Below are 12,146 nucleotides of genomic sequence, written 5' to 3'. Positions count from 1 at the left end.
ATTCCCACAGACAAGGCTGCTCAGTGACTTTTCTAGCACTGGATTGACTTCTACTGTTCCTGGGTGGGAAAAGACAAGTGATGTTTCACATGCATGGGTAAAGCATACAGACATTCCAGGTAGGAAGTTTCTAGGAGAAATTCCTATTCTCAAATTTATAACCAAAGGATACACTTATACATCTATTAATCATTAAGACTAAATGCTGCTTCTTATAGCCATATACTGGGGGGGGGGGAAGCTGTAGAAAACAATTAGAAATGAAGAGCTCTATATTAAATTGATTAGAAATCTGATATTGCATAAAATTCAAATGATGAAGTCATCAAGCACTTTGAACTCCTTGGTTTCACACTAAGGTGGTATAATTCGAATGGAAAACAAAATATCTTACAAGGTAAGTACCACTAATGACAGACTTTTTCCCCTTTGAGGAGTGGGGTTGAGTGGGTCGACATGGGAGTGAGAGGGAGGGAAGGAGGAAAGGATTAATTTGCTCTACAGGAACAGAATGAAATTAAGTTGAGGTAGTTTATTCTACCAGCCAACCTTTACTTGTAATGTAGTTTGTCTGAAACTCGTACTAGTGAACGGCATTGAGAAAATTCTGCTACAAAGACTAGATTCTTAACGTGGATTTGCATTCCAAGACACGTTTTCAAATCCTAGACAGTAGTAAACAAGACTCTGTGTGCTTTCAGACAGATTACTTTTAGAAGTTTTTGATCCCTATATATTTCCTCTGGACTTTTTTTTTTTTTTTGGTCATAGCAGACCTTTATTATTTGTCCGGCTCAGGTCCTTCTTTTACAAGATCTCCTACTCACTAATATCCTCATATTTATAAAACAGTTCTGGTTAGTTAGAAAGGAAGACTGGCACTGCATGAGATCCTTCGCAACCCCAGAAATGACGGCATGACACATCTTCATCTGAATTAACACAGAAGTCAGCAACTTCCTTTAAATTCATGGGAGGGCTGCCACCTGACTCCTTAATTTATTGACTCCTTTGGATTACTAAGATAGAATGTCATAAAAGAGAAATTTTATCTTAGTTTCAATTCATCATAATTTAGTTTAAAAAAGATTCTTAGGACGGACAACTAGTAGTAAGTGGAGACTAACTGGCATTGAGTCCAATCTAACATTTTAGGCACAAACCTTAAATTGTTGGGCAGAGTTAGGCATAATATCTCCTTCCAAGTGCAGTGGAAAAGCAACCCCGGTATGTTTGGATATGTTGATATATGCATGTTTGCTCGTTTGTTAACCAAAGCCAGGTACTCGAACAGAGCGGTCAGGCAGACGTGAGTTCCCCGCGGGGAACATGCACCCTGGTGCTATAACTTCCTGATTTTACATGACACGGATTCCCACTTCCCTTTTCCTCTGACGCTGACCAGCCCGGTTGGTCTAGGGATACATCTCCTGGAGGAACTGACTCCTCCTCGTTTTTTTTCAGCAGTTACGTGTTCTCCCGAACAAGAGCTGGAAGCCCAGGCTTCTAAGCGTTAGAAAACCACTCGTGTTACCGCACAGAGGCCGGCGCAGAGCAAGGGTCGCCTGCCATCTCTGTCCCCTCGCAGAGCGCCGCGTCCCGGCGCGCTTGGTCAGGAGCTCTGCTTCCGCGCCGCGGCCCCGTCAAGGTGAGTGAACGCGGATGCGGAACAAGCCCTGCTGAAGCTGCAGGCGGAAAAGCTTGCAATTCGCAATACGTAAGGCTGCACACCCGGTGCGGCGGAGGTCGGAGGGGAGGAGGGGCTTGGTGTGGTGCCAGGTTCCCGTGCTCCTTTTGAACTCGCGCACGTAGTCGTAATTGGTACCTGCGCCGTGAGAATAAGCAGAGGTGACACACCGTGCCTCGGAATCACCGGGAAACGGTTCCGACAAGATCACTGTAACATTCTGACCTGTATCAAGATCTCCGATGACATAGATACTGGCTCCTATGGGGACAGCTCCGTACACAAAAGAGGAACTGGCGGGGATGCATAAATTCTGGTCATTAAGATAGATCCACCTGAGAACAAACAGAGGGACAGAATGAAGGAGGTCAAAGGGTGTCCACGACATCTCAGCAGACTGAGATGACAAAACTCTGAGCCACCTACAGTACAAGGCACGACACCGACACCCCTCTTCTGCGGACACACTCATTTCCTTCCTGTCACTGAAGACTTAGTTGTGTCTGTTCCAGAACGTCGCATATAATGCATCATAGAGTGCACTATCCAGTCCGCTTCCTTCACTCAGCACAGTGTGAAGGAGGTTCATCCATGCTGTGGCTTCATCGTTACCTCATTTCTTGTAATCTTAAGCAGGATTCCATTACATGGTACAGCAGAATTTGTTACCCATTCACCTGTTCAGGTTCATCTGGGCAGCCTCCAGTGTCTGGCTATTGTGAGTGAAGCTATTTTGGACTTGAGAGGGCAAAGCTCTTTTGTGGGAATTGCTTGGTTATACGGTTATACGGTTATACGGTTATGGAATTGCTTGGTTATACGGTTATACGGTTATACGGTTATGGAATTGCTTGGTTATACAGTTAAAGGTGTATTTTCTTTGATAGGAAAACACCACACTGTTTTCCAAGGTGTTGTGCCATTTTGCATTCCAATGAGCAACATGTGAAAACTCCAACTGCCCGCCATTACTGCCAGCTCGGGTACCGTCGGTCTTTGTCATTTTAGCCATATGAGTGGTGTGCTTTTCCCTGAAGACCAAGGGTGCTAAGCATCTCTGCATGTGCTTACTGGACACTTTACGTATCTACTTTTGTGAAATTTCTGCTCAAAGATCTGCTCATTTTTCAAATTGGCTTTTCTGTCTTCTTATTAACTTTTAAGATTCTTTTTATTTCATGGATACAAGTCCTTTGTTGGATACGTGTATCACAAATCTTTTTCCCAGCATGTAGACTGTCTTTTCATTATCTTAATGGGGACTTTGAGAACAGAGATTTTTAATTTTGATGAATTCCAGTTTATCATTTTTTTCTTTTTATAGTTCATGCTTTCTATGTCCTCCTAGGAAATCTTTGCCTACTCCAAGGTTGCAAAGGTTTTTTAAATTAAAATTTCTGGAAATTTTATTGTTTCAGTTTTTACACTTAGGTCTTATGATACATTTCAAGTTTACTTTTGTGTATGATATGAGGTATAAGAGTCAAGTCCTTTTTCTCCCCCATACGGATACCTAGGTGTTCCAGCATCACTTGCTGAAAAGACATTTCTGTCCCCACTAAATTGCTTGGTACTTCTGTTGAAAATCAATTTAATAGCCACTAAAAGGAGCCAGGGCTCCGTGAAGAAGTGGCTGACTCCACAGAAGAGGCCGAAAATTCAAGATGAGCCTGGATCATCTTGCGCTGCCACATAGGAAGAGCTTAAAACGGGATGAGTTGTGTCAGAAGGACACCAGAGCTGATACGCAGTAGCTCCCAATGGCCACGGTGGGAACAACTGGAGCAACACAATGAATAATGATAGTCCTGGACAGATAACTCACAGAATAAATATCCATAAGTCCATACTGATAAAAACAAATGACTGAATACATTAAAAAAAAATTAGGGAGAAGGGGCAGGTCTTCTTTACAGAATTCCAGCTGACAAAGGTAGGAGGAATGAGGGAAGCAGAAAAATCACCAACAGGCAAGCAGCACAGTGATAACTACTGCAAGGCCAGTCCACCAAGGATGCTAAATTAGTGGTGAAAGTTTAAGGAGAAACAGTATATTCCCATATTCTCAAATTCTCTCTTCCAAGATACTCATTAATTACAAAGGGAGAAGTAGTGACTTTACAATGGGGAAACCCAAAAGATGCCACCTTAACCAAGTCATCAAGATTAGCATCACCAGTAACGAGACATTATCGACATTCATGCTCCCCCTGATGCCGGGCAGAGAAGGGCCCAGCAGCACTTCTGTGGGATTCCCGGCCCAAACGCGCAACCTCAGCCTCCTCGCGAGACGTCATGAGACAAACCCACATGAAGAGACATCCTAGTAAAAAACTGACCAATAACCTTCAAGGGTGTCAAGGTCATGAAGGACGAGGAAAGACTGAGGAACCGTCACAGATTAAAGGAGACCGAAGAAACTCAACAACTGAAAGCCATGTCAGGTCCTGGATCGGATCCCGGAGCAGCGAGAAAAAGATATTGGTGGGCAAGCTGGTGAAATTTGAATAAAGTCTGTAGTTTACTTAATAATACTGTACCTATGTGAGTATCCTGGTTTTGATATCTGTACTACGGTACGTAAGATGTTAACATTAGGAGAAGCTGGGTGAAGCTGGGAGAAGCTTTTGGGAACTCTTACTATTTTTGCCACTTTTCTACAAGTCTAAAATTATTCCAAAATAAAAGGGTTTTTTTGCTTTAAAACGAAAACAAATGACTCTGCTATGTAATAATATTTACTTAAGGTAGTCTGACCAAACAATTTCCCTGTAATAGCTAAAGGCATAGCCAGGTCAGAGCAGACCTCAGTCAGATCTTGGAAATGTATCTAAACCCTTCAGAACTACCAGTGTCTGGGCCTCCACTCACCATCAGAGCACGAAGATGCCCTGGCACCGTTCCCGTGTGTCTAACTCTGCCATCAAGTGTCCAAGAAGCCACTGGCTAAGGTCTACAGCATCTTGATGTTAAATACAAATGTAAAATTATTTCACTAAGAACAGCACTTTCATTTCAATGAGCACTCTTCCCAGACTGTTATATAAAGTAGTAGCTTCCATATTTTTAATCCCAAGAAACCCAGAAGCAGAATGATTTGCCCAAGATCGTGGAACCACTCAGAAGCAAAGCTGCTGTAAAGCTGTCATCCCCCTGAGTACCTTTACCTAACATCCGATTCCTCGAACATCTAAAGGTTGATTGGAATCAAGCAGTTTGCTGGGACTGGGAGTTCAGTTGGGCCCCTGCCTCCGAGATGCCTCTAATAAATAGGGAAAGGGAAACGTCTAAGAGCTCTCAATGCAAAGCAAAAACGGGGACCCGAACAGGCCTTTGAAAGAAAAAGTTGGAAAAATGTCAAATACAACAACTGGTTTGTTCATATTTTATGTCTTCAAGGCTAAATAAACATAAATAACTAAACCTCGACATTTCAATTCTTCCCAGGTCCTGAATCAAACAAAGCCGATGAGTATCCCCCTGCCCTGTCTGCAGCTGAGCCACTCCCAGGATGACCCTGTTGGGGAGGCATACAACCCTCCCAGCAAGTCCACCGACAGGGCCGCAGGCACGCCCACGAGGCAGCTGGTACTTCTTCTGAACTAAGACATACGCGACGAGATCATCTACCGAAAGAACGCGTCAGAATACAAGGGCATTCCTCAGTAATTCTGTAGAGGTGAGAATTCAACATAATTCCTCCCTGGAATAAATCCACAAAGCTGAAGAGATTGGTCTATGTGGACTGTCTACCAAATTTGGTCCAAAGCAGATCAGTGATTCAGAGTTCCTGGGTTTCAGAAAAACAATCCTGTGTGATCTATTTTATATAATGCTGAGGCTTCAAAGTACATAAAATATGAGAATTTAATTGGATCATATATTTAGCTGCTGCTTTTAAAAATGGTATAAATGGCATGTACTTCTGCATTTCTTTCTCTACCATTTTTCACCTCGTTGACCTTGGATGACTGAGCTAACCCAGTCTCTCTTTCGTCATTTGTAAGGTGGGGACGCCATCACCAAGCTCAGGTGTCTGCTGTGAGGATGACATGGAACAGCCAACGTAAAGTACTTTGCACAGTGTCTAGTACATAGCAGGCATCGTGAAGTAGCAGTAATTTTTGTAATGGACAAGGCAATATTATGCCTTTATTACACTGTTCTCAAACGTGGGCTCCTCGGGACTTGCAGGCTACAATGATGTGTCCTCTGGTAACTCAGAATTAAGAATCCCCCCTCCCTCAAAGGAAACTTTAAAATGGGGCAAGCTTCAGAGAGAGCAGAGAGGGAGGGGTAAGACAGGCAAGGAGAGAAGGTGGGAAGGAGAGAAGGTGGGAAGGGGAGAGGGAGGGGAGAGGGAGGGGAGGGGAGGGGGAGGGGAGGGGAGGGGAGGGGAGGGGAGGGGAGGGGGAGGGGGAGGGGAGGGGAGGGGAGGGGAGGGGAGGGGAGGGGAGGGGGAGGGGAGGGGAGGGGAGGGGAGGGGAGGGGAGGGGGAGGGGAGGGGAGGGGAGGGGAGGGGGAGGGGAGGGGAGGGGAGGGGAGGGGAGGGGGAGGGGAGGGGGAGGGGAGGGGAGGGGAGGGGAGGGGAGGGGGAGGGGAGGGGAGGGGGAGGGGAGGGGAGGGGAGGGGGAGGGGAGGGGAGGGGGAGGGGAGGGGGAGGGGAGGGGAGGGGGAGGGGAGGGGAGGGGGAGGGGAGGGGAGGGGAGGGGGAGGGGAGGGGAGGGGGAGGGGAGGGGAGGGGGAGGGGAGGGGAGGGGGAGGGGAGGGGGAGGGGGGAGGGGAGGGGAGGGGGAGGGGGAGGGGAGGGGGGAGGGGGAGGGGAGGGGGAGGGGGAGGGGAGGGGGAGGGGGAGGGGAGAGGGAGCTTCAGCGAGGGCTCAGCTGAGCCTCCCACAGAGAAGCAACTACAAACTCCAGACAAAATACAAAAGACAGACTGCCTGAGGGCTCTGGAGACGGAGCAGAAGCAGGCAGATTTGGGAAAGAAGTTGAAAGCTGAACAAGCACCCACATGGAATGAGTTTCCAGTTCCTTGGTAGCTCCGTCTGAAGGCAGCCTGGGGCTGGCAGCTCTGGGGAACAAAAGCCCTAGAGAAAACCCTGCCGTCTTTCTGGCCACCGGAATCAGGGGAGAGCATCTTGGGGCAACAAGGATCACTGACGCGTGCGGGGGGTCTCAGAAAGATGGAAGGTGCAGAACTAAACTGATGGACATCCACCTGAGTCATGTCTGACTGACACTGGAGCCACGAATGCTTGCACCTGAGGCTCCATGAGTCTAACCAAGTCCACTGTCTGCTAAATGCCCGGAGCAAGTCTCTGAAGCAGCAGCAAGAGCCCTCGGGGCCTCAACAATGTCATGTTCGCAACGCCCCGGACACAACCCAGAATTACTCAACGAAAGAGCCAGAAAAATGAAAACCCCTTTGCAAGGAAATAAACAATCAACAGACGCCAACTCTGAGATGACTCAGATGCTGGGATTATCTGCCAGACAGGGACCTGCACGCAGCTACCATAACGATGCTCAGTGAGGGAAAGGAAAACACGCTTATGATAAAAAGATAGGAGAAATTTAAAAAATCTAATATGCTACCCGAAGAAGCTAGAAAAGGAAGAACAAAATAAACCCAAAGTAAGTAAAAGGAGGGAAATAATATAGACAAGGGGAGAAACCAATGAAACAGAAAACACAGTGGAGAAAATGAACATGGATGCGTAGCTGGTTCTTTGAGAAGATAAGCGCAGCACAGAGAGCGCTGGCGGGACTGCAAGGCTGGGGAGAGGAAAGGGCTTCTTCCCTGGTGTCGGTGGCCTTTTCCTTCCTCCATCTGCTCTGCCGCCTCCTGTGTGCCAGGGGACCAGACTGGCTCTCCCTCAGGGTGGTCCTTTGCCAGCCAGCAGGCAGCTTCCACGCACCAGCTCTGGCCCTGGCACCCCAGGGCTCTGCCACGTCTGGGGCCACTGCACACCCTCCTCCACGGAGGTAAATCCAGCCTTGCGGGGCAGGGAGGGCTCTTCTCAGTTTGCTCCTTCCTGGGGCACTTTCCCTCAGCCCTACAGGCTGTAGTCGCGCTTCCTTCATCGGCTGTTTCTGCATTCTCTCACCTGTTAGCAGCTAACTACTCTTCCTAGTTAATAATTACGTACATTAAATCTCCCCTGCAGATGACGAGGTGGTTTCTGTCTCCGGGCTGGACCATGACCGAACCGGATTTGGTTAGGAGCAGCGTTCATCTCCCATCCTCTTGCTCACGTGTCTTACGAAGGCATCTGTAGTATGTGCTACTTCCCAAGCCTCAGACCCAAACAGCATAACATGGTCAACGGGGCAGACCAATACAGTACGGCACACCAAGGTGATCAAAATCTCTGCGGGCTAATAATATACTGCACACGGCAAAACTGACACAGTCCTGAGGCAACACTGTACAGGGGTACCGCTGGTCCTGCCAGGTACAAGAAACAGCTGCTGGTGGTCACTGCAGACTGGTGTGAAGAGAAGGCATCAGCTAAGGCAACAGCGGCACCAAGGCCAGGGACTGTGCTGCATAAAGACCCCACCCGCGGGACTGAGTCTGTGATCAGCTTAATCACCTGCTTAAGTTTATGAAAGCTCACAGTTATTTTCCAAAATCCACTTGACTTTTCTACGTTTTCTAAGTGAATTAAGTGGGCATATGATACGTAGCACGACTCTTGCATTTTCAAGTCTTTGACGGTGGCACAAATGTCTGCACATTCCTCAGGATGCAGTACTGCTTCTGGTTTTCTATCTCGGCAGGGAAGGAAAGTTCCAGTGACTTCCACTTAACCCTTGCTACCATAATGGTCCCTTACCCACAAGTCAGAGAACCACAGGGGATTCAGCCAGTGGTCAAAGATGTCTGTCCAAGTATACATTCAGGCATCAAAAGATGAAACTGACAGATGTAGGCTTCAAAGAATAGTTAACATGATTTACCTACAATATAAAAATGAGAGGGGGAGGGCATCTCGGCTGAGCAAATGCACAGAGACAATAAAACACAGGATGGCTATAAGAAGTGAGCTGGAGTACGGAACATGTGAAAAGGAGAAAGCGAAAAAGGCTCAACATTTTTCTCAACCTCAGATCGTGGAGGGCCCCGAGTAGGAGGCTAAATACTATTACCTTTACTTGGTAAGCAATGGGGAAACAGGAAGAATTTCCATCACAATGAAATGACCAACGTCAGATTAATCTTTCAAAAGCACAAGTAGGTGAAATGTATTAGAGAGACTGGTTAGAAGACTTTGCACATATAAAAGAGTGAGCTCACTGGAGTCAGGGCAGAAAAATAAAGGGGTGGGGGGGATGTGTGAAAAATACTACAGAGTTTAAAAAAAAAAGAAAAAAGAAAAAACTTGGCAACTCATGAGATGTGAAGCATAAGAGAGAATCAAAGATGACCTTATTTTGAATATGGACCACTGGGAGGATGGTAGTACGAGTAAAAGAACAGGGATTCAAGGAACAGAAATAGAGGTACTGTCTTTCTGGATATATGAAGTTGTTGCCATGACTTGGTAGAAATAATGGCAATTTTTTTTTGCTTTCCTTCACATAGTTTTGTTTTTAGTCAGAAACACAGAAAATAGTAAGATATGGCATTTTTCCAGGAAAGTTTTAACCTAAAAATAGGGAACAAAGACAGGAAAGACAAGAGATTACTTAAAAACAGTAAATGGTCTCCAATCTAATGCAGGTTGTTCATCTGGCAACAGTTTCCAGAGTATGCAAATATCACACACTTGGAAACATCTGATCTTTAAAGAAATAAACTACTTATAGATTTTTTTTCCTTCTATAGATATTTATGGGAAAGCCTATATTTTTAAGGCAATATTGTGTGGTGGCTGAAAATGTGGACTCTGGGGCCTGAGTTCAAATTCCAGCTCTGCCACCTGCTACCTGTGTGTTTTGGGGCACATTACTTAACCTCTCTGTGTTTTGGTTTCCTCGTATGCAAGATAGGAATAAAAAGAGTAACTGTATCTCAGAGGGTTGTTTTGAAGATTAAATGAGTTAATACACGGCACTTAGTGTTATATGCATGTTTAGTGTTATCTAAACAAGAATCCTATACATCAACAGAAGTTAAGCTTTCTTCGTTCTGTTTGTGAATCAACACTGGAAAGCTTGAATATAAGCAAACTAAAGATAATACAAACTTTATCTGGAAGTGCTTTTAAACAGCAAGGAAGAAGCAATACTCACGTTTAACAATTATGAACTGAAAGCAAGTAATATACTCATATCTGAAGCTTCTCAACTATATTAATATGAGACAACCTGACAGAAATCTAAAGGTTCTAATAATTGCTAGCATATCAAGGGCAGATAAAAAACTTTACAGCCAGATTTAAGTCCTACACAATCAAAATAGGGACAGAAAATGGTAAAACCATAAGCAACCCTGATTACTTCAGCAAGAGAGTTTATAGCTCTCTAGCTCACACTGTCCAAACAGTAATTCAGTCATTATGACAAAGGCTTATAACAATATTTTATCAGAAACCAAACGTACTGACCACTGCTTGTTAATGAGGTTGGGCACACTGTTTTGGGATTCATTTGGGCAAGAAATTAATAAACTACTTCATACCTTGAACAGTCAGCCCTTGCAGTAACATATTATGGAAGAGAAGTGTAGCAAAGTCCTTGAAATTCTGCCCCCCACCGCTACCAGAGCAAGCATTCTCAAACTGCTCTCACACGTTGTCTAGTAAATTTTCCTAAGACTGTTTGCTCCCTGTAATTGAAGGAAAGAGGGGGGAAAAAGGCTATGCAAATATCCTAACTTTAAAATACACTAATAGTTAGGTAACATTTATACATATTTCTAAAATCTTGGCAACCGCTCATTGTTTGCTTATCTAAAATAGTATGAACTTGAACATTATATTCTGGCGCCCCCTTCTGGTAACACAGTTGAAATGCTACCACAAGATTAACTTCAGCAGGGCAGTTTCCCTGTAGGATTTGAACATATTACTGCAATAACAATACTGTTTGGTGGCTACAACAATATAACGTGTCAGAGGAGGGAAGTGAGGGGGTTGGAAGGATGCTGTCTACTTTACAAGACATATGGCGGCCTGTCAGATGTTTTAAGAATCTCTGACATCACGTTTACTGAGTGTCTGACACTGGCCAGGTATGATGCCAGAAGCTAGGACCCAAAGCTGAGCTGGAACTTGTCCTGAAGGAGCTTCCGTTACCTCTATCACATCCAAGAGAGAGATGTATAGGATCCCAGACTGAGGAGCCTGACTCAGACTGCGAGGTGTGAGAAGGCTTTCTCTGGGCAGTGATGATTAAGCAGAGTTTTGGAAGAGGCCAAATTAACTGGATAAACATGGGAAGGGAACTATTAGGCAAAGAGAATAGTACAAAAGCACAGAGCTTTCTCACAGCTTACCCTTCCCCCTCCCCATATCCTCAAGTCCATTCTCTAGTAGGTCTGTGTCTTTATTCCTGTCTTGTCCCTAGGTTCTTCATGACCTTTTTTTTTTTTTCCTTAGATTCCATATATATGCATTAGCATACGGTATTTGTTTTTCTCTTTCTGACTTACTTCACTCTGTATGACAGACTCTAGGCAAAGTTAGAGAGTGGCATGGACATATATACACTACCAAACGTAAAACAGATAGCTAGTGGGAAGCAGCCGCATAGCACAGGGAGATCAGCTCGGTGCTTTGTGACCGCCTGGAGGGGTGGGATAGTGGGGGTGGGATGGGGAGGGTGGGAGGGAGACGCAAGAGTGAGGGGATATGGGGATATATGTATACATACAGCTGATTCACTGTTATACAGCAGAAAGTAACACACCATTGTAAAGCAATTATACTCCAATAAAGATGTTAAAAAAAAAAAGCACAGAGCTGAGACAATCATACCATGTTTTGGAGGAAAAAAGTCACTCAGTGGGACTCAAGTGACGCATCTGGGTTGAACAGTAGCAGAAACAGTAGACATAGGCCAAATCACAAAAGGCCATATCTGCTAAGTTAAGGAGTTTAAACTTTCTCCTAAAAGCTATCAGAAGTGTCAAGGTCTGATCTACATTTCAGAAACATTCTTCTATGGCTTTCCTATGAGTTACCAAGATTTCCGAAGTCACTGAATAAATATCTACTATGCATTAGACATAAATAGATAAATTCAATGAAATAATTTGAAAACAAAACTAAACAAAGCAAAACATGCCTTTGAAAGCATAAAGAAAAAGTTGCAGAAGCCGCATGAAACCATTCATAAATACCTTTTAAACTCATCGTGGTAGAATTCCGACTTGCAGGTTACCATCTCGCCCCCCTGGATGTCCTCACGACTTCTGACTCCCCCAAATACATACAGTTCCATGGCGACTCCACAGGCTACAGCTCCAAACCTGAAAGGCCACATAGGGCAGACTAGGTATTAGATTTACA

General features: G+C 45.0%; 1 protein-coding gene across 1 annotated transcript in view; it reads right to left on the bottom strand.

Annotated features, from left to right (window-relative positions):
- Positions 1-797: 797 nt before the first annotated feature.
- The window catches only part of GAN (gigaxonin), a 54,990-nt gene continuing 43,641 nt past the window's right edge, over positions 798-12,146 (bottom strand). The window contains exons 9-11 of the mRNA XM_060000445.1: positions 11,978-12,106; positions 1,913-2,022; positions 798-1,825 (exon numbers count right to left, since the gene is read on the bottom strand). Of these exons, the coding sequence (XP_059856428.1) occupies positions 1,644-1,825; positions 1,913-2,022; positions 11,978-12,106 (421 nt within the window). The 3' untranslated portion in view covers positions 798-1,643. The remainder of the gene's footprint in view (positions 1,826-1,912; positions 2,023-11,977; positions 12,107-12,146) is intronic.

Source organism: Delphinus delphis, chromosome 20 (assembly GCF_949987515.2).
Source record: "Delphinus delphis chromosome 20, mDelDel1.2, whole genome shotgun sequence".
Taxonomy (NCBI): Eukaryota; Metazoa; Chordata; class Mammalia; order Artiodactyla; family Delphinidae; genus Delphinus; species Delphinus delphis.
The sequence above is the reverse complement of the archived record's forward strand: the minus strand, read 5'-3'. Positions and strand labels throughout refer to the sequence as shown.